This window comes from Danio aesculapii, chromosome 7 (genome assembly GCF_903798145.1).
Source record: "Danio aesculapii chromosome 7, fDanAes4.1, whole genome shotgun sequence".
NCBI classification, from domain to species: Eukaryota; Metazoa; Chordata; class Actinopteri; order Cypriniformes; family Danionidae; genus Danio; species Danio aesculapii.
Window position 1 is genome coordinate 61,734,645 of NC_079441.1, and position 23,416 is coordinate 61,758,060.

The 23,416-nt window shown below is 36.2% G+C and overlaps 1 protein-coding gene across 1 annotated transcript in view; it reads left to right on the forward strand.

Annotated features, from left to right (window-relative positions):
- The window catches only part of per1b (period circadian clock 1b), a 28,929-nt gene extending 11,131 nt beyond the window's left edge, over positions 1-17,798 (forward strand). Inside the window, exons 5-19 of the mRNA XM_056462290.1 lie at positions 6-207; positions 1,607-1,801; positions 2,399-2,584; positions 2,671-2,824; positions 4,827-5,070; positions 6,768-6,876; positions 6,983-7,139; positions 7,538-7,656; positions 8,428-8,574; positions 8,701-9,006; positions 9,794-10,593; positions 12,886-13,084; positions 13,343-13,535; positions 15,514-15,664; positions 15,756-17,798. Coding sequence (XP_056318265.1) covers positions 6-207; positions 1,607-1,801; positions 2,399-2,584; positions 2,671-2,824; positions 4,827-5,070; positions 6,768-6,876; positions 6,983-7,139; positions 7,538-7,656; positions 8,428-8,574; positions 8,701-9,006; positions 9,794-10,593; positions 12,886-13,084; positions 13,343-13,535; positions 15,514-15,664; positions 15,756-16,049 — 3,456 coding nt within the window. The 3' untranslated portion in view covers positions 16,050-17,798. The remainder of the gene's footprint in view (positions 1-5; positions 208-1,606; positions 1,802-2,398; positions 2,585-2,670; positions 2,825-4,826; positions 5,071-6,767; positions 6,877-6,982; positions 7,140-7,537; positions 7,657-8,427; positions 8,575-8,700; positions 9,007-9,793; positions 10,594-12,885; positions 13,085-13,342; positions 13,536-15,513; positions 15,665-15,755) is intronic.
- The last annotated feature ends 5,618 nt before the right edge of the window (positions 17,799-23,416 follow it).

Genomic DNA, 23,416 nt, shown 5'->3' on the forward strand with positions numbered 1-23,416 from the left:
TACAGGATACATTTTCCATGGCGGTGTCGTTCCTGTCAGGGAAGGTTGTGTACATCTCTCCGCAAGGCTCATCTCTTCTGCGCAGTAAGCCAGAGAAGCTGCACGGGGTGTTGTTTTCGGAGCTGCTGGCACCCCAAGACGTGAGCACCTTCTACAGCAACACAGCACCCTGCAAACTGCCAGCGTGGGCCTCCTGCATCGGCTCTGGTATGTTTGTGTGTGTTTTACTTGTGTCATGGGCTGTTTGAATAGTGTTTGCTCATTCCAAACATAAACCAAAGCTTTCTTTTCTCTTTGAGATTTCGGTCCCACCATTTTGAATGTCCGTTTTGATTATTTTGAAGCTTCAATTAATTCAGCAGGAAATCCACATTGATCAAGGTGTTTAATTCTAGTTTCTTAATAAAAACTTTGATTAACAAATAGGCTTTTATTCACATTTTGATTAGCGCCCATACAATGGAGCACATCATCTATTGTAAGCTCAGATATTCTTGTTTGATTTGACAGAACCAGCAAAGTTTACTATTATAATTTTGGTAGTTTGGTTTATAGTTTTGCTCATTTTAATGACGCTGAAACCCTTTAGAAATCTCTCAAAATATATTTTTATACAGTATACTCGCATGCAAATACTAGTATATTATAATTACCTCAAAATTTACCATATATAGCAGGGCTGCACGATACTGGAAAAACATACAATGCAATGTTTAGTTTTTCTGCAATTTCTATTGCGGAATGAATATACAAGATAACTTTAGTAATTGTATTTGGAAATAAATCATCATATTGATTGGGGGATTTTGTAGGAGAGTATACATAAAATATATAAAATTATCCAAAAATTTATATCAAATAAACAAGTTGAAGCAGGAATAAAAGCAACAGATCAATGACAAAAACTAAATAAACAACACTTTATGGTTTTTGGTGGAGTTTAACAGTATTAAGGTAGAGAAATTCAATAATCATATCGTTAAATAACCCTGCGTGGAGTCTTCGTTGTATAAATAAACACAATAATTCTTTGTTAAAGTGACAAACTTTATAATTTCTTGTGCCCAAATGTTTAAAATTCACTTGAAAACTTCATAGGCACATGCACAAAAGACCTTTCGCAAGATTTTATTAGAGTTAAACTTTGCAATCAAATCATGTGCTCTAAACTGTGGTTTCTGGGTAATTATAATCCCAATTTGACATTGCAGATCCTGTGTTGTGCCTATTGCAGATTCGCACATTGCGTTATTGATGCTGAAACGATAAATTGTGCAGCCCTTAATGTATAGTACCTATTTATAGGCAGTAACCCCTACACTATATGTATTCTGTAATGTAATAAATTGATAAGTTTGATCTTGAGTTAAAATGCTTTGTTTTTATTACAGGTATAACTTTACATGTAGCTAAAGTGCTGGTATATATATATATATATATATATATATATATATATATATATATATATATATATATATATATATATACATTTCTGATGTCATTGTAGAGCCACTTTTGATCCACCAGGACCACCAAAGTCGACTAGGTCCACCCTATACAAATACAATTTTAACGTGTGTTTATGTTTGTGTCTGTTTGACTGTAGTTTCTCCACCAATGGAGTGCACCCAAGAGAAGTCCATGTTTTGTCGCATCAGTGGAGATGTCTCGTCCAGCAGTGATGTGAAGTACTACCCTTTCAGACTGACCCCATACCTGCTGACCCTCAGAGACTCCGACATGGCTTTCCCTCAGCCCTGCTGTCTGCTCATCGCCGAGAGAGTGCACTCGGGATATGAGGGTATATAATATTTCTTCTTTATAACTTTTATTTTTAAAGTGTAACATGCACATTTAGTCCTTCAAATTCCAGCTTACATAGACATCTATTGGTAACACTTTACGATAAGGTTGTATTAGTTAATTTATTTACTAACATAAATGGTGAATAATATATTGATTACAGTATTTATTCATCTTTGCTAACACTAATGAAAATAAAGTATTTCGTTGTTAGTTAACCTTAAGTCAAGGTGCATTAACTAAATATTAATTAGCATGAATTTGGATTTTAATAATGCATTAGCATACGTTGAGCTATGATTAATTAATAAATGCTGTAAAATATTGTTGGTTATTAGTTAATGTTAGAAAATACATTAACTGATGAAACCTTATTGTAAAGTTTGACCCATATATTTGATTCAGATAATAAAATAGCATGAAAACAGTATACTTTACGAAAGAAGAAAGCATAATAAGTGTATAACAGACAGTAAAATTAAAATAAGGTGGATTACTTATGGGATAATTGAACATTGTATATAACATTTTATATGGTTTGTTCCATTTCGTTCTTGCCTTTTTAATGTTAATTGTGTGTTTTGTTTTTTCTCAGCCCCTCGCATTCCTCCAGATAAGAGGATATTTACCACCAGTCACACCCCCAGCTGTCTTTTCCAGGAGGTGGATGAGCGGGCAGTGCCTCTGTTAGGATACCTGCCTCAGGACCTGGTGGGAACGCCGGTCTTGCTGTGCATTCATCCAGATGACAGACCCATCATGGTGGCCATCCATAAGAAGAGTGAGTTCATCTCTCTCCAGTTCCTTTCTTTAAATGTAGAGTTGTTTGTAACAGAATTTAACGTTTATGTTTCCTCTTTCTTTCAGTTCTTCAGTTTGCTGGGCAGCCGTTCGAGCACTCTCCCTTGCGGATGTGTGCGCGAAATGGAGAGTATATGACTATAGACACCTCATGGTCCTCCTTCATCAACCCCTGGAGCAGGAAAGTGGCCTTCATTGTTGGACGCCATAAAGTCAGAACGTAAGAAATAAATGCTCAAAATTCAAATCTCATAAGTTTTTTAACTCATAGGTACGGCCAGACAGAATCTGTGGACTTTTTTTGCTATTTCTACGCAAAACTTTGTAAAAAAAAAAAAAAAAAAAAAATCTCTGGATTTATGCAGAATGATTTTAGGAGTATCGTAACTAAAAACGTAATATATGAAGTAAAACAATAATAATAATAACTTTTTAACTTTTATTTAATGTTTAAAATGCAAATCCAATTAGATCCACTTTATTTGGTAAACAAAGCAAGTCTCTCATATAATATATCTACTACAAGACCAACAATATTACTTTACAAACTGTATTGTAAATAAATCACATGAACGTTTTCATATTAGTCAATAATATTACTGAAATTAATATAAAAACAGAATAAATAAAAGTTGACACACATTTACACAAGTAAATAAATAGACTCAAAGATGGGCTAAAAATCTATGGAAGTCTGTGGATTTCTGTGTGTGCAGATTCCATGTGGGCCTACTCATACGTTACTGGTCTTACATTTTAAGTATTGGTCACAATTCTACTTACTGTAAAACACATTTTGACACCAGGAAATAATAGAAAATTAGAATTTTTGTCATGTATTAACACTAAAAATCTTATTCATTTATGTATTCATTTGTTTTTAATTGTATATTTATTATTGAATGCTCTTGCCATGAAAATAGCCTTGGTTGCTGGCATGGGATTAAATTAAAAATACATTACATAACATTTTTAATGTTGGTCAAAAGTTTGGGATCAGTAAGATTTTTAAAATTAAAATGACTCAAAACAGTAGTTTTTTTTATGCAATTTCAATAAGCATTTTTTTTAAAAACATGAATGCATTTATTCAACTTTTTTTAATGTATTTGACATGTAATATTTTCCTGTGATTGCATCATTCTTTCTATTCTAATATTCTGATTTTGGTGGTCAGTAAACATTTGTTTAAAAATCTTAAGAATATTTCTGCTGGTTGCTACTATTTTTAAAAACTTTAAGAATTGTATCAGTTAATTGCATTATTTTAATTTCTTTCCAACACAAAAATGTATTGACCCTAAAGTATTCATGTCCTGTCAATATTTTTATCAGTTCGATTGAAGTGTAGCAACAAAAAATAGACCTGAGTAAATCCATCTCCACCTTGATTTTTCACCTGTTCAAACTTTGTTCATGACACAAATACACTGAGGCACACACATGTAATTCTTCAGTATCACAACTCCCCATGCACACACCAGTATGTAATGTGTGTGTATGTGTGCTCAATCACACACAGAAGCACATGCTCAAACATGTGGACGCAGACAGATTTTTCATGAGCTCAATGTTTTTTCTTTTTTCTCAGACCATTTCTTCCAACATGCACTGATTCAAGTGACTCAAGCTGCTCACACACACATCCACACCCATCAGCACTGATTCTATTCATTAGATGATGAAAGAAGCAGAACATAACGACTCTGCATGTTTAAACTGTAAGCAATTCTAAGTAGCCTTTTGGTATGGCCTGTATGATCTTTTCTGACAAAAACAAGCCAAATTTATGAGATTATATAAACTTTGAATTGCAAGACACAATTTTGTAAGGTGTTAACTCGCATCTAATTGCAACTCCAAGTAGAAAAATCTAAACTGTATGACATATATTAGCGGTTGCAAGAAGGAAACTTCTATATATTTAAAAAATGCATTGTTTTGGTCGAAATTTAAACACGCAGAAGTTGATAACGAAAATCACCTGCAGAAGTTGACATGAAGAAAATTATAAAAAAACTTTCTTGTCATGCAGCTGAAATTGCTCTTAATATAATAGTGTAGAGTAGATTCAAACTTGTACCAAACACAATAAGATGTTTTTTATCCTGACAAACCACAGCCTTTTGGCAAAATGATTGACTCAAACAATTCCAAATCCTCTCCCCTAACAAACAGAGATACTGTAGTGTGTATTTACACATTTAACTCTTTCCATGCAGCTCTCCACTGAACGAGGACGTGTTCACGCCGCCACGTGGTCTGGAAGAGCGAGCCCTGACTCCAGACATCGTTCAGCTCAGTGAACAGATCCACAGGCTCCTGGTTCAGCCCGTCCACTGCGGCAGCTCTCAGGGCTACGGCAGTCTGGCCAGTAACGGTTCCCACGAGCATCAGCCCAGCGCAGCCTCTTCATCAGACAGCAGTGGGCCTGGGCTGGAGGACCCCTCGCAGCTACACAAACCTGTAAGTCCTAAAAGGCCATTATGCTGTTATCCTGTATGTGTCCTAAAACTAAGATTTTCTGGAAGTCAGAAAGATTATTTTTACCTGGTCGAAATTATGTTGTTGAGGGAGAGCACGGATTCAAAACAAAACTGATATCTTACATTTAGTATCTGTCACCTTTACATACATTGTATGTAGTTTCTCTCATCCAACAACAAACCCTTTAAATTGAACAGTATTCAGGACTGAAAAAAGTAAATGGGTAAAATAAAAGCATTCACTGTAAAGAATTTATTGTAATCAAAGCCTAAACTGATTTATTGGAAGTGAAACTGGGAAATACTCCATAAAAGGTTTCTGCGGGTCTTTAAACTCATCATTCCACAAAAAAGTGAGGAAGAGTTTTTGCAGTGTGATCATAAGACATGATAAAAGATATTTCTATATTCTAGTGCAGGGGTGTCAAACTTAGTTTCTAGAGTAGCCCTGCACAGTTTAGTTCCAACTCCAACATACTTCCCTGTAGGTTTCAAACAAGCCTGAAGGACTCAATTAGTTTGATCAGGTGTGTTTAATTAGGGTTCGAAATAGCGATGCTCCGATCAGGATTTTTGCAGCCGATACCTAGTACCGATTCCTTGTCATGGTGATCAGCCGATAAAGAGTACAGATTCTGATGCCTCAAGCATTATAATGCATAAAGCACATTTTCAGTCCAAGTATGATACATAAGTGGAGATCTTGCCTTACCTCAGAGAATAAATAAAAAATGTTGCATATAGTAGCTTAAACATGTCACTTATAATCATTTTTTGTGGACATGTCATGGTCAGAATCAACTTTACAGAACAAAATAGATAAAAGAGATTTTAAAAAATGGCAGGAAAAAATCACTCAAACAATTTGGAAACATTGCAAATGATAGAAGGAGGATTATGCATGTCTCAATGAAGTTTGAGCGCATAAGGAGTTAAAATGCACACCTATAAATCCATTACTTCTTTACTAAAAGGAAATAGGTCCATAAACTACTGCTTATTACAATACGTATATTGCAATAATCTGTTTTGTTAAATATTCAACTATCTATTTTAAAAGCACAGAGCATTCAGTTCTGATATGTAAAAAGATTTCAGTTCTTATATGTCTTCTGCTTGTAAACACGTAAACAAACAATTGTGATTGGTTCATGAGATCAGCTAGATTAGCAAATCGCGTAGTTGAAACTAAACTGTGCAGAGCTGCAGCCCTCCAGGAACTGAGTTTGACACGTGTTTCAGTGTTTTAGAACAGGATTAATCAAATCTTGAGCGTTTGTTTTTTTTTTGGTAAAATGTATTTTTTCATATTTAAGTTTGAAGTATTGCTAGTACAGTGCAAATCATTTTATGCACCCTATAAATTGACATTTGTTGAACTTAACACACTATTTCATTTTATTATTTTAATTTTTAACAGCTTAATCTTAAAAAATTCCTAAATTTACTTTCAGAAAACTTGCAGTTACCTTGTGTATACAAATACTCACATCTCATCCGGAATTATATTATGAGTCACTGTAGAAGCATAAAAGTATGGATTTATTTATTTCTGTGTGTCCTGGCCTTGAACGCTATGCAGTTTAGAGTTTGTTTATTAGGACTGTACATATAAATGAGAGGCAACCCAGATCGACATAGACAAGTCTTAAATGAAATGATCTCCATTTTAAACAGATGACCTTCCAGCAAATCTGCAAAGATGTTCACATGGTCAAGACCAGTGGACAGCAAGTTTTCATTGATTCCCGCAACCGACCTCCTCTTAAAAAACATTCCACTGCAGGTATGCTAACACGCACTATTTATTCTGTCAGAATAAAGCTCCTGTGTTTCATTTCTTATTTTTGAAGGCTGTTAGTCTCACTGTGTATGCTGTGTCTGATATACAGGTGCTCTGCAAGCAGGCGGAGCCGCAGAAGTGTGTAGAAGTCTGGTTCCCAGTGCTGCTCCACCTTCAAAGAGCTCCGCACCATCAGTTATCGTGCAAAAAGAGCCGCCAACCACATATTCATACCAGCAGATCAACTGTTTGGACAGCATCATAAGGTTTGTGTTACAGAATTGAAAGGGACCGTTCACTCAAAACTGAAAATGTTGTCGTCATTTACTCAACCTCCAATTGTTCCAAACCTGTTGGGTTGAGTTTCTTCTGAACACAAAAGAAGATTATTTTAAAGAATGTTAGTAGCTTTTGACTTCTTTTCATTTGCTAATATGGACGAACCAATCTGCAACATTCTTCAAAATTTCTTTTGTTTTCAGTGGAAGAAAATCTCTCATTAACCGTTTAAGCCACTTCATTTAACACTGATTGTTAATCAATATGTGTTTCAACTGCAGATGAGTCATATTGTCATATAAAAAGCACCTTTTGTGATATGCTGTGTGAAATACTTGTGATAGTGTTCCAGAATTTAATTCATTTATTGATTTCTGTTCATCAGGTATCTGGAGAGCTGTAACGTCCCAAACACGGTCAAGAGGAAGTGTGGCTCCTCCTCCTGCACCGCATCCTCCACGTCGGATGATGACAAACAACAGGAAGCTCCATGCAATGCTAAAGGTAGATGGTACAGTCATAAACAAATACATCCCAGTGCAATATGTATGCATTTTAGTGCTTGTTACATGCTGTTGTGTGCAGTGTACAACATACAGTTTTCACTACATTCCTTTAAATGTTTACATAAATAATTACAGGATAAATGGGAACAGTAGTATATACAAATGCACTAATAAGTCTTTTGGTGGTTTGTTTGTTTTGTAAGCTTTCCCAAACTAGTGCAGACCATTTTCTTACTATATTTGTGCATCTATAGACCGAGAAGGAATGCACATGCACTGTTTTTTATAAAATATTTTAATGGTATTTGGCATGTAAAAAAAATTCCCTAGAGTTACTATCCTAATGTTCCTTTTTAACCTCCTTCTCAGTTTCCACATAAATTTTAATCACAACTATTTTTAACAAGGATAAAAAAAATACTTCATGGATTCATTACTTTATGAAATGTTACTTTAGTTACTTAATACAGCATATTAGAAGGATTTCTGAAGAATCGTGTGACACTGAGGAATTGGGTATAATTGCTGTAAATTTCACCGTTCCATCACAAGAATAAAACTTGGTAACACTTTAGTTTAAGTATCAATTCACAACATTTAGTACTGGCTTATTACCTGCCTATTATTAAGATATTATTTACTGAAATTTATAAACAGAAATTTACTGTTTATATCCAGCCTTGTTGAGCATAAGATACTTCAAAAACATTTAAAAAGCCTTTTTCTTGAAAGATTGTTGGACTGTGCTAACATATCCTTTAACCCTCAGGTCCGTCTGTGTCTCTGGTAGGCGATAGCGCTTTGTTACCTCCGCTGGCCTTGCACAACAAAGCTGAGAGTGTCGCCTCTGTCACTTCCCAGTGCAGTTTCAGCAGCACCATCGTCCACGTTGGGGACAAGAAACCTCCTGAGTCAGGTAGGAAAATTTGTAATGTGAAAGTAATAAAGGAGAAACGCATATAAACCATGAAACTAAACTACTTAACAATTAAGTGTTTAGATATTTGTTGTACCTAGTTTCACCTCGTTTTTCCTCACACAGATATCGTAATGGAGGAAGCTCCTCCCACTCCAAATGCTGCTCCGCCTGTCTCTCAGCCTCAAGCTCCTCCCATGGCCACACCCTCTCTGCCCCTTAGCCCTGCTCCTGATAGGGATGCTGGGAGAAGAGGAGGACCAGGGGCTTCTGCAGGAGGAGAAAGGTTGGGTCTCACAAAAGAAGTTCTGTCAGCTCACACACAACAAGAGGAGCAGAACTTCATGTGCCGATTTGGAGATCTGAGCAAACTCAGAGTCTTTGACCCAACTTCAGCTGTCCGCCGACGACCAAATGCACCCTTATCAAGAGGTGAGGAGATTTTTGTGTGTAATTACTTATGTGGCACGTAACAATGTAATAATCGAGGTTATGATGATGGATGGATGGATATGTGGTTTGATGGATGGATGGTTGGATAGATGGATAGATTGATGGGTGGGCATATGGATGAATGGATTGATAGATATATAGATGGATGGGTGGGTGGGTGGATGGATGTATGGCTGGATTGATGAATAGATTGATTGATGGATGGATGAATTGATGGATGGATAGATTGATAGATGTATTGATAGATTGACTAATGGATGGATGGATTGATTGATGGATGGATGGATGGATAGATGGATGGATGAATAGATTGATAGATGAATAGATGGATGGATGGATGGATGGATGGATAGATTAATAGATGGATTGATAGATTGACTGATGGATGGATGGATAGATGAATAGATTGATGGATGGATGGTTGGATGGATAGATTAATAGATTGATGGATGTATTGATGTGTGGACGGATGGATGGATGGATGGATGGATGGGTGGGTGGGTGCATTGATGTGTGGATGGATGGATAGATGGATGGTTGGATAAATTGTAGGATGGATAGATGAATGGTTGGATAAATTGTAGGATGGATAGATGAATAGATTGATGGTTGGATATAGATGGATAGATAGATGAATGGATGGATGGATGGATGGATGGATCGATCGATCGATCTGTAGACTTCCTTAGTCTTGATCAACCTGTCAGCTTGTATTTTGCTATCAGACTGGATATACAATATCCCTCTCTTCTTTTCTTGACTTTAGGTGTGCGCTGCTCTCGTGATTACCCAGCAGCCGGCAGCAGTGGGCGCAGACGTGGCCGAGGAGGCAAAAGACTGAAGCATCAGGAATCTTCAGAGCAAACAGGTTCTCGTAGTCCAGCCGGACCAATAAGAGGCCTCCTTCCTGGAGTTCCCGCTCTGGGCAGACCCTCTAACCCCTCCATACCCATGGGTCCTACAGCCAGCTCCTCGTCCTGGCCCACATCAGGGTCACAAGCCAGCGTTCCCACTGTCCCATACCCACCCACCGTCCTTCCTTTATATCCAGTCTATCCCCCAATCTCCCATCCTGTCTCAGACCCCAGCATGCAGTCTGGCCTCCGCTTCCCCCTTCAGAACTCACAAATGGTGCCTCCGATGGTCCCTCCAATGATGGCATTGGTATTACCCAACTACATGTTCCCACAGCCCAGCGTAGGCATGGCTCAGCCATTCTTCAGCCCAAACTCAGCTTTCCCCTTTACAGCTGCCAACACGGGCTCACCTGCTCCCTGTCAGATCCCGACCCCAATCCCACGCGCTCTCTCTCGCTCCAGCACGCCTCACTCCTATAGCCAAAGAGAAAACGGTGCAGAGAGAGAAGGAGCAGAGTCTCCCCTCTTTCAGTCCAGATGCTCATCGCCCTTAAATCTGCTGCAGCTGGAGGAGTCGCCAAGCAATCGGTTCGAGGTGGCATCAGGACAGCAGACAACATCTCCTATGGTGGGACAAGGAGGTGGAGCAGGAGGACAGGCTTCCTCTAACCAGAGAGGGTCAACGGTGGATTCAAAAACAAACGAAAATGTAAGTAGTAAAGAAAAAAGTTTGTTTTATGTAGTGAAATATGACCAGTAGGGTGGCACGATGGCACAATGGGTAGCACGATCACATCACAGCAAGAAGGTCGCTGGTTCAAGCCCCACCTGGGGAGGTTGGCATTTCTGTGTGTAGTTTGCACGTTCTCCCCATGTTTGTATTGGTTTCTTCCGAGTGCTTCAGTTTCCCCCACAGTCCAAACACATGCGCTATAGGTGAACTGAATAAACTAAATTGGCCGTAGTGTATGTGTTTCCCAGTATTGGGTTGTGGCCGGAAGGGCATCCGCTGCGTGAAACATATGCTGGATAAGTTGGCGGTTCATTCTGCTGTGGCGACCCTTGATTAATAAATGGAGTAAGCTGAAAAGAAAATTAATGAATGAATATGACCAGCTTAATTCTTGACAGCCATCCTAAAGGAGAGCATTCTTAGTGGCCATTCACATCCTTTGGACCTAAAACCAACAATTTTTTTTAAAGCCAACTATTTGTTTATACATTAATAATGAATGACAAAGGGAACAGGATTTAAATACAGGGAATAAACTCCATGAAATAAGTCATAATGTTGGTCAAAGGAACTTCTGTAAAAGGAACTCCAACCAGTAGCAGCAGATTGTTTGTACCCGCTGTAGAATAGGTCACTCCAGGATGACACATGAGTTTTTAATACTTGGAGAAGGTCCTCCAACCGTCGTTCATGTTTTATTTGATTGTGTTGGCTTTAATTAGGCGAGATGATTCAGTTCACTCTTTTGAAGTGATTTTTATCGCTTTTTATCCAAATACAGTTTTAGAATTCATAGCAAAAATGAAAAGTGATTCATTTTTGATAATAAACATTTGGAGATCAAAATAATGGCAGTTTTTTCCTTTAAATTAGAGAATTAGCACCAATATGGAAATGCTAGTCAGAAGCGATAACCAGTCATTTATATTCGGATGCCGATAACCAATTTACAGACATATTTAAAAGCTAAGATTGATTTGTTCCCAAAAAGAATATGCAAACAATAACAGCAGACAACTAATTTTATTTGACAATTTTTATAGCAGTTCTTTTTTTTTTATTATTGACCTCATTCTTGAATTTGGAAGTGCACTCATTTTTGCGATTGTTTTAGAACTTATTCCTCATGGGAGAAATGATTAGAAATAATAAACGGCAGAAAACGGTCAAACTACTTGCTCTACAAACAAGAGTTTGCATAGCTTTACAGAAAAAGCAGAATGATATGAAAATATCCAATTGTAACATAAAGCAGCATAAAGAGCTGTTTTTAATGTCTAAAAATGAATGGAAGTGGAGGAGACCGGGTGTCTCAAGCCTAAAAGATTTAAATGCCTGTGCCTGCTTGTACGAAAAAATACAGAATTAATCAGCTGAACTTTTCTATTCTTATTTTTTTTAAATAATATAAATATGATACCAATATGGACGCAGATACAGTACCTTTAATTCAAACCCCTTCAATTTGTGATGCTATTTCTCATTGTGCTGTAATAGCTTGATCCATAATCAGCTATCTCTATTGTTGTTCACTGTAAAGAAAAATGCAGGTTTTCATAATATTCATTCATGTTGTCCCAACACAAATTAAGTTAGCTTATAACTTGTGGATTGAATATAAAACAATTAAGCTGTCCAAAAAAGGTTGAAGCTAATTTTAAATCATTTAACTGCCTGCTCTACCAAATGGTTGACCATGTTTTGACTGATAAAGTCATTTAAAGAATGACTGTTTTAAATAATGGCTTACACACACACAGCATTCTTGGTTTACAAGAAAATCAAACAAACATAATCCTGTTGCATTATTATACTTGATATTGGTTTTATTGTAAAAAACAAACAAACAAGAAAACATGTTAAATGAGGACCTGAAATATTTTATGGCATACTTCAAAAAATAAAGGTGATTTAGTATTCAAAAATGTTTTATTTTGATAGTGTTTAAATAAATTAGTCTTCCACTTCATATTTTTTAGATTGTTCATAGTATATGTATTAATTAATTAGATATATTAATTCCGGTACTTTTACCATAAACCAACATATCTACCATGTGATAAAGGTTGATATTTTAGAAATTATGTGATGTGTTGGAGGAAAAAAAGCATTGAGTGTGTTAACTAAATCAATGCAATCCATTTTTTTTCTTGGTGGGTAGATTAAAGGGTTAAATGAGTAGTTTGAACAAGAAGCAAAACTTTTTGTGTGCATGTGTGTTCAATCGTATCATTCAATCATGGTCTGTGCTTGATTTGTCTTTTGCAGGGTGAAACGAATGAGTCAAATCAAGACGCCATGTCCACCTCCAGTGATCTGCTGGACCTGCTGTTACAGGAGGACTCCCGCTCAGGCACTGGCTCGGCTGCCTCAGGCTCAGGTTCTTCAGGCACAGGGTCCTCAGGCTCGGGCTCAGGCTCCTCTGGATCCGGCTCCAATGGCTGCAGCTCTTCCGGAAGTGGAACTAGTGAGTGCTTTAATGAAAACAGAAGAAATAGTTGTGTAAATAAATATATATGCTGTTCCTGGAGATCTACTGTCTTGCAAAGTTCAGCTTCTGTTGGATTACATAATGTTATTAGATTATTACAGACAGAAGTTAATACACTTAACAATTGAACTAAACTTTCCAGCAATGTTGATCTCCAGGATCATTGGTGTGAAGGAAGTGGACGTCTTACAGCACTTGTTAATTGAACTAAATTCCTCTCTTTTACTTTAACAGGAAGCAGTCAGAGCAGCAATACCAGCAAATACTTTGGCAGCGTGGACTCGTCAGAGAACAGTCATTCCCGCAAGCAGACAGCAGAGGGTGATGGAGAGGCGCAGTTCATCAAATGTGTCCTGCAGGACCCCATCTGGCTCCTCATGGCCAACACGGATGAAAAAACTATGATGACCTACCAGCTGCCAATACGGTGAATATCAGCACTATATCACTTACCAGTACATCATGGGGATGATAATCCAGACATTTCAAACATTTTTTTCATTTCATTAAATGATTATTGTTTGTTGTGTGTAGGGCTGTGCGATTTGGGAAAAATTAATTGCAATTTTTATTTATTTATTTATTTATTTATTTTTATTTAAAAGATAAAAGATATTGCGTTTTTTTTTTTTTAAATTGACTTGCGATTTTATTTTGTAGTCAAGAGTCAGCTTAATAATCGCAGCTTCTTACTGTTAAAATGCAGTGAGTGTTAGTTAAAAATGAAAAGATTAACTTAAACATTTATTCAAATTTGTTTTTAAATATTTAAAATTAAACGCTCATTTTTCTCTAGAGCACATAAAATGACCTTACCTTTCTGTGACCAAGTTCCTTTCAAATTAGGGAGATAGTGTGGCTTATAATACAAACAAAAAATATTAATTATAAAAATACAGAACACGTGTACTAAAATGGCTGATAAGTGGCAGATTGAAAAGTTCTTGGGCAGAATGAAAGTGTGCTCACTCAATTGGTTAGTAAAGACTATCACACACAGATGGCAATCACGCATTTTCTCTGGGTGGGGAAAATATATTTTATTATTATAATATTATTATTATTATTATTATTATATAATACTTTATTAGTTGTTTTTTAAATATATTTTTTATAGTTTTGTTTTTGTTCTGTTCAGATATGTGGTACATTTTTTCCAGTTCAGTTTCAAGTTCAATTTGCTTCGTTTTTATTTTGTATTATTATTATTATTATTATTTTGTTACAGATGTAGGACAAATGACATTGCAAATTTTGCATTTTTATCTTTTTTTTTCTTCTTTATTGGTTTCGATGTCAATTTATTTTGAATTTAGCTTTTGTTGTTTGTTTTTTATTGTCCTGTCAGGTTATTTATAATTTAGTTTTTTTCATTTATGACATGTAGTAAATCACTAAATGACATCCATTGCAAATTCTATATCTTTATTTGGTTTGCTTGTTTTTTTTTTGTAACCTTACCTTTGTACACAAAATGTCAGACATAACACACATAGTTAAAAAAATGCTGTCTCATGCTAACAATCGAAAATCACCCATCATTAAAGACTGAAATTTTTGGATGCATTTTTTTTGTATTCATATGCGAAAAAATTGGTCCAATGTGTATTAATTAATCCATTGCGAAAAAATGCAAAACATTTCAGAGTCAGTTCAAGCTGTAATACTTTATTCTCCTCTTCTCCAAAGGAGAAAAAGAAAGAGGAATAGGCTACATATTGTGTTCATCCAATACTGCATAGAGAGGATAGAGAGTTCAGCTCATTATCAAAGAGCTGCGCTACGATTATCCTGAAATGCAAATTTATTTTAGGAAATCAGTGTAATTTTGATACATCGCTTGTCATACTTCACATATTCACGTACGTAAAGAAATCCTAAACGGAGACTGGCAATACTTATAGACATTATAATAGCGGCCACATCGACATGTCAAAACAACAGACTGAAAACAGACCATGATTTCTATAATGTCCATGGGCAGTACATCAAATGTATGGGCACAGACACACACCAAACAGCACAGCAGCAGGGCAGAGGTGCGCCAGTCACTGAATCCAGCATATAGGGGTTTTCAGCTGTCCACCACATTCTGTCTTTATTTTATGCTCTGTGTTTGTCATCAAGTTATCTGTAGCTCAGATGATGGTATTCTGTATTTAGCTTGGTGGCTCTGAACTGTCAAAACACCCCTCAAAGTGCTTTTTTTGGATGCGAAAAATGGGGAAAAAAATTAATTCGCTTCAAAAAATTTGTATGACAAACAAAAGTTTCAGAGGCAGTCTATCAATACAATTTACACAACGTGACGTCAAATTTATTTTTTAACGTTCTAAAATTTCGGATTGTGTGCCGTAACCTTAAATAGCCAATAATTGACCAAGTAAATGTGTTTTTTCTAACAGAGACAGAGATTCGGTGTTGAAAGAGGACCGAGCTGCACTGAGAGCCATGCAGAAACATCAGCCTCGCTTCACTGAGGAGCAGAAGAGCGAGTTGAGTCAGGTTCACCCATGGATCCGCACCGGACGCCTTCCTCGTGCCATCAACATTTCAGTGAGTTCAAGTCTCTCGGACAGTAACTTCCAAAATGATAACGCTTAGTTATAGAGGGGTTTATATTTATAATGCTTTGTGTGTCTTTCAGGCATGTGCAGGCTGTAGATCCTCTCCTTCAGTCCCCTCTGCGACACCTTTCGATGTGGAGATTCACGAGATGGAGTTCTGCAGTGTTTTAGAGGTGGCGGAAGAGAAACAACCCCCTGCAGATACAGTTATGGAGAAAAGCGAAACTCATGGACAAAGTGAGACATGCAAAGAGAACAATGGGACTGTTACGACAGCACAAATCATTGACCAAGAAATGCTGACGGAAGAACAGGAAATGACCTCGCAGATCGAGGAAGAAATGGGTGCCTCACATACACAGATGACACACTAAAGACACTGCGATGCCAGTGACATCATTTGTGTACTCGTTAAATTGTCCTGTTGTATTTATTTTTATACACGAATGCTAATAAGCCAGGAAGGCTGACAGATGATGAATGTAAAGCAGAAGTGCTTTTCGAAAGACTGTGATGTCACAATTTTTGGCTACCACGAAGAGACTGTGATCTGTTAGCAAGATTTGGGTGGGAAATATGGAATACTTCGCTTTAGCCCACTCTGGATTTGACCTCAAGACGCCACCTGTTCAGTTCCATCTCTAGAGACCTGCAGAAACCCGTTTTGTGGCGTCCTGTTTCAGATGTTTTCAATGGGAAAAGGAGTGTTCACAGCTAGAGCGATAACTATGATGATAACTATAAGGTTTTATGAATCATTCAAAGTCTTGGAGAATATGATATTCTCCATCAAAACTATAACAATAATAACCAAACGAACAATAGTGGAGTTATTTTCCACATGGTTTTGGTTATTTCAACAATTGAAGGCAATTGGAAATCGGCAAATTCAGAAATTTGTGTTACTGGCGACACAAGTGGTCATTAAGGGAACTGCAGCCTTGTGCACATATAATTAAAAAAACGTCTAAAATTGTTTTTAGATAAATATGTTTACACTCAATAACAAAACAAACGCATAACACAAACGAAAGCTGTGAGCAAACATGATCATAGCAATATTGATATGTTTGCACCAGCTTTGCATTTAATGTGAACAGATGAAGTATAATTGAGATTATAGTATATATAGTACCAATATGGACCCTTCAGGTACAAATGTGTAGAATGTCACATTCTTTCAATATTTTATTATGTTTTTATTAATTTCAGGCCAAATTTTCTTGACGCGTAAATCAACCTATAAATGTTTTCATAGCTGTTTAAATAAAACACTAAACAAATTCTTATTTGTAACACCGTTAAGAGATAAGCACTTTTAATAAAATGAGCTTCATTATCTATTATTACTTAATAATAAAACAAGCATTAGCATCCATTGATTATGGATGTTAATGAAGTTATCGATATAGGTATCCCCCTTGGTGTGAATGGACCTTCAAACTCTGTAACGTGGAGCTGATTTAAGTGTTGTGAGACGTGTCCTTAAACAGCAGAACAGATTCACTGCCTTTGAGGAGTCTAACTGTTCCTCGCCTTGTGCTTTTTGACATTTCCCGAAAAGTGATGGAAATGTATTTTTTTTTACAGTTATAAAAAGGATTTTATGACCAAATTTTTCATCATTTTGTTTTATTTTTGTCTTTCTGTATATTTTTTATACATTTTTTGATGCAGAATTGTTAAAGCTTGGATGAAATGCATTGTGGCTCCTGTTACAGTTCACTTTCACCTCTAGATCACATTTAGACCACCACAACCGTCAACTTTTCAATGAGTATTTGTAGCTCAAGGCGTCTTGTAAAGTAACAAAGATGGAAAGAGGTGGAAAGAATGGAGGATTTGCATGGTATACTGTGTGAAAACTACCATCAAAGTGAACCGGGTTTAAAGGAACATTTCACCCAAAAAAAAGTTTGCAGAAGATGCATCATTTTTGGGGGGTGAACTGTGTCTTTAAGCGATACATGTACATTAAGTCGGATGCACTTTCCTCTCGTTTGACTTTTTCCTCTGTGTCAGCTTCAGTCATGTGCTCCTTGACTTTAAGTTGTCTTGGAACAGTTTGTAAGTATTTTGTGTATTTCTTTGTATATGAAAAGAATAAAAAAGAATATGATTCATACTGTTGTGGTTTGCTATAATTCATTTTCCACGAATCGTGGTTAAAACAGGGTATTATAAGAGCACACATCGCATATATGATTGAAAAGCATGCTGTATGCTTTGGACGAGGAAGAGGGAATTAAAATGAGCCGTTTTCATACCAAACCACAGGCTTTTACTAGACAAGAATGTTCACTGAGCTATAAAAACACATACAGAGGTTTTTCCAGTCGCAAACAAAAGCCCACACGCACACACAAATTACAAACACGCGTAAATAAGTGTGAAGGACGCACAGAAAAGATGATTATACTTGTGCTCGGCTAAATGAGAGTTATGAAAGCAACATTTATAATAAAGGGATTTAATAACATGTTAGATTGTGCCAGTGCCCTGGTAAGTAAATTTGGCTTGACTTGCATTCTTTCTCTGTACCGCAGTATAAGCACAGACTTTTTGGGGAGAGAGAAGAAACATCAAGATTTCCACTGGGTCCTAAAAGTCTTAAGTTCACCTAAAAATTGTGTTTTAGGTCTTCAATCATTTTAAGCTTGATCGAAATGTACTTATGTCCATCCATGTAACTATTTATGAGATTCCTCTTTCTTTCAGTAGATCAAGTATCGTTTGCTGTACAACTACAACCTATCAACTCATAAAATTAGTGTTAAAATGGTCTTAAAAAGTTTATTGAAATTCTTGATTCTGATTGGCTGGAAGGTGTGCAAGAATGAGTTTATATTATTGGGTTAGTGAATCTGATTGGCTGAAGGTGTCTTCAAATAAACAGCTAAAGTACAGTCAGCGGCCACTTTATTAGGTACACCTGTCCAACTGCTCGTTAACTCAAATTTCTAATCGGCCAATCACATGGCAGCAACTCAATGCATTTAGGCATGTAGATATGGTCAAGATAATATGCTGCAGTTCAAACCGAGCATCAGAATGGGCAAGAAAGGGGATTTAAGTGAATTTGAACGTGGCATGATTGTTGCTGTCAGACGGGCTAGTATGAGTTTTTCAAAAACTGCTGCTCTACTGGGATTTTCTTGCACAACCATCTCTAGAGTTTACAGAGAAGGGTCTGAAGGGAAAATATCCAGTGAGCAGCAGTTTTGTGGGCACAGATGCCTTGTTGATGCCAGAGGTCAAAGGAGAATGGCCAGACTGGTTCCAGCTGATAGAAAGGCAACAGTAACTCAAATAACCACTCGTTACAACCGAGGTATGCAGAAGAGCATCTCTGAGTTCACAACACGTCCAACATTGAGGCGGATGAGCTACAGCAGCAGAAGACCACACCGGGTGCCACTCCTGTCAGCTAAGAACAGGAAACTGAGGCTACAATTCGCACAGGTTCACCAAAATTGGACAATAGAAGATTGGAAAGACGTTGCCTGATCTGATGAGTTTTGATTTCTGTTGCAACATTCTGATGGTAAGGTCAGAATTTGGCATCAACAACATGAAATCATGGATCCATCCTGCCTTGTATCAACGGTTCAGGCTGGCGGTGGTGGTGTAATGGTGTAGAGGATATTTTCTTGCCACACTTTGAGCCCATTAGTACCAACTGAGCATTGTGTCAACGCCACAGCCTACCTGAGTATTGTTGCTGACCATGTCCATCCCTTTATGACCACAGTGTACCCATCTTCTTCTGATGGGTACTTCCAGCAGGATAATGCGCCATGTCATAAAGCGTGAATCATCTCAGACTAGTTTCTTAAACATGACAATGAGTTCACTGTACTTAAATGGCCTCCACAGTCACCAGAGCTCAATCCAATAGAGCACCTTTGGAATGTGGTGGAACAGGAGATTGGCATCATGGATGTGCAGCCGACAAATCTGCTGCAATTGCGTGATGCTATCATGTCAATATGGACCAAAATCTCTGAGGAATATTTCCAGTACCTTGTTGAATCTATGCCACGAAGGATTAAGGCAGTTCTGAAGGTAAAAGAGGGTCCAACCCGATACTAGTAAAGTGTACCTAATAAAATGTTCGATGAGTGTATAGTTCCAGCGAGGTCTGGACCACATTACAATGATTTAAGCTATTTCACAGCCTACAAACTGTCAAAAATCTATTAAAAAAGCAAAAAGGATTAGGATGAGATGTGTAATTCTAAAAACAGAAGCTGTCTGAGAACAAAAACCAGACCAATGTCTTAAAATATAACATCTGAACAAAGTCTTTAGGTGTGGTAACCATAGTATAAACAGAATAAATTACTCCAGTTCATTTAATTAAGAAAATAATACACAGGTGTGCATTAATTTTCTAATAATTCAATGGCCCGGTATAATAATAAGTCGAGTGAGTAAATAATGACAGCATTATCATATTTGGTTGAACTGTCTCTTTAATGCAGAGGTAGTTCAAGTCAGTTTTGATCAAAGTTATGAATAAATGTGCTAGCCCACCCTAACAATAGTAGTAACCATAGTAACAACAGCTGCTTTTCCACTATGGAACCAAACAGTTCTGTTAGCTTAACCCTTTTATTCTGTGCTGATCTGGTCCGTCAGCACAGAAATGCTTTCATTTTCCACTTTGGTACTGATAATGAAATTCTTGGGAATGTAATACAAATATGCCAGTCATTGCTTTGGTAACGCAAGCGTAATGTAAACAGCATTAGCATTATACAGCAATATATACAAAAGTGTAATGTAATGGACGATGACCTTTTTTTTCTAATATTTACGCTGAATAACAAAGAATAAATATTGCACTTCCTCATAGCTGTCTATGGAGAAATTGGCAGCAAGGATTGCGGAAATACAACTGGAACCATAGCTGACTGTTCCTTGAATAGTTCAGCGTGATAGGGAAAAATAAGCTTAAAGGAATAGTTCACCCAAAAATGTACATTTACTCTCTCTCTAGTAGAACCAATCTTTTATGAATTGCTTTATTTTGTTGAACACAAAAGATGATATTTTGAAGTTTGCTGAAACAAATACAATGACCGTCAAAGATTTTAAGCATTTTTCAAAATATATTCTTAAGAAGCTCATAAAGTAAATGAAGGATGAGTAAATGATGGTGGAATTTTCTTTTTTTGGGTGAACTATACCTTAAAGTGACAGATGCCGAAGTCTCTATTTGGTGCTGAGAAGCCTCTGTGTAAAGCAATATGTTAAAAAATATTTGCGAAGAGGTTATTATGAGCTATTAGATATGCCCATGTCGCACACACTCTAGATCTAACATGTGACAACTAACCAAAATATCTGTCATTTATACCCATTAGATCAAATATTGAGCTTCACAGAGCAATACTAGTGTTGATTTGTCTATAACAAGGCACATGATTGTAATAATATGTAATAAGCAGGGTAATCAACTGTTTGCTGTGTGTTAATGAATTTAAATGCAAGTTGCCTCTGCGTTGAGCATTTATCATCCTTAAATGATTGGCAAATGTACTTGTACTCAAAAAAAAAGGTTTGCTGCTTGTTCAAACTACTTATTTAAAATGAGTTGAAACAATACAATTTTTCATTTTTTTTATTTAATTTTCAACTTAATTGTTTTGTTTAGTCCAATTAAATGTGTACAAAACATAATAAGTAAACTTCATTCCTTCATGTTGTCCCAACACAAATTAAGTTAACTTAATAATTTTTGCAACTTTAAGTGGATTAAACATAAAACTATTAAGTTGTCCCAAAACAAATCTTAAGAATTGTGTTGTTACAACTCATTTTAAACAAGTAGTTTTAACGAGCAGCAAGTATTTCATTGCAGTTATTTCAAATTACCTTCACAGTTTTCAACAGCCCAAAATCACAAAAAAAAAAAAAAAAAAAAGCTTTGGATAAGACGAGTCTTACACACAGGAGCTGTTTGAGGACAAAACCCTGACAAATAGCTTTAAATAAATAAGTTACTTTACTTAAAAAAAAAAAAAAGTCAATCGTAAAAGAAAAAAGTTTTTTCTTTTCTTTTTCCTAGGTAAATCGTAACCTTAAACTCTGCAGTTGCATTGGAACTGTCAAGTTGAGAAAATCTTCATTCACATAATGAAATTAATTTAATTTAATAATTTTAAGGCAACTTTAATGAATAAAAACAATGGGTTTACTATTTTTTTCAAGTAAAACCAACAAATTGCTTTTTACAGTGTGGAAATATTGCCACATCACCACCACTTTGAGTACGAATTATTTTCTTATAATCCAACAGCAGTTGTTCCTTACCTAAATCTGACTTGTTGGAAATTGCAGACCTATAAGCATAATGTATATTTGGGCATTTAACAAGCAGTTAAGCACACTAAAAAAAAGATTCATTGTATTTACTCAGTGGTTGCAAACAATTTATATGGGGCTGAATTTAAACAAATAAATTAAATGTAGTTATGTTCAATTTCATTTGTCAACCACATACTTAAACCTCTATGTACTGTTGGAGATGTTTTCATCCACTCGGGGGTGATTTTAAGGCCATAACGTTTCTGTTTCAGCTAGCAGAGTGATTTTTGGTGACATTTCTTATTTTGACACATATTTTGAGAAAATGTTTTGAATAAAAAAGAGAACTCAACGAAACACTCTGGGCAAATTTACTATCCTTTTGTTATGTTCGGTGTGAAAACACCTTCTGAATTAAACCACAATCCACATCTTTTTGTTTCAGATGTGCGCACTCAGCATGTAGTATTTTTAGGGTGAATCATCAATGAAAAATATGATTCATTGTATTTACTCAATTTTTTTAACCCTTGTGCATTGTTCAAATGGAATACTCTTTTGTTATGTTCGATTTGAAAACACCTACTGAATTAAACTGCTGTAAAATTCATCAGATTAATACTTTTATCAAATGTTTTTGCATAAATCGGTTAATTAACCTCAGTCCTGATCAAAACGACTAAATTGTTCAGAAAATTACAGAATTTTAACTCGAATTAAATTAAATTAAATTTGCCAATTTAACCAAATTAATAAAAAGTAATTGTGGACTGAAATTTTTTTAACCTTTTATCAAAGTCTTGGACATGTGAAGCAACATTGGCTTTGATGCAATGTTTTGCAATGATTTTCATTTTTTTTCTAAAACAAATTTACTGTTAATTTACTGTTGGTGGCTGTTTTCCCCATTGACTTCCATTATAACCACGTTTGTTTTTATTACAAAACCATGACACCATATAATCAAGCATTTTTGATTGTTGGTGGTTTTCCCTGTTGGCAAGAGGTAAAATGTGTAATTTGTACTGTTGATCATCAGCTGGCACCATTAACCCTTTAGATAGGCCTGTACAAAAAAAGCTCAGCAAATTAAGTTTGTGTCTAAGTGTGTGAAAGTGTGAGAGTGACCTTTGCGCACTTACCTTGATGTGTCTGAAAAAAATCTAAATATGCATCTCAGCTCTCAGAACTACATGGAGTAAACAAAAACAAAGACTGTGTATTTTTGCACAATCAAATGTGCTTATAATGGAAGTCAATGAGGCAAAAACAGCCACCAACCGTAAATTAGGGAGAAAAAATGAAAATTTAACAATGCATCAAAGCCAATATAGTCACTAATCTTTCACATGTCCAAGACTTTGATAAAAGGTAAAAAAAATCCAGTCCACAAATACCTTGTATATTGAAAATACATAATTTTGTGTGA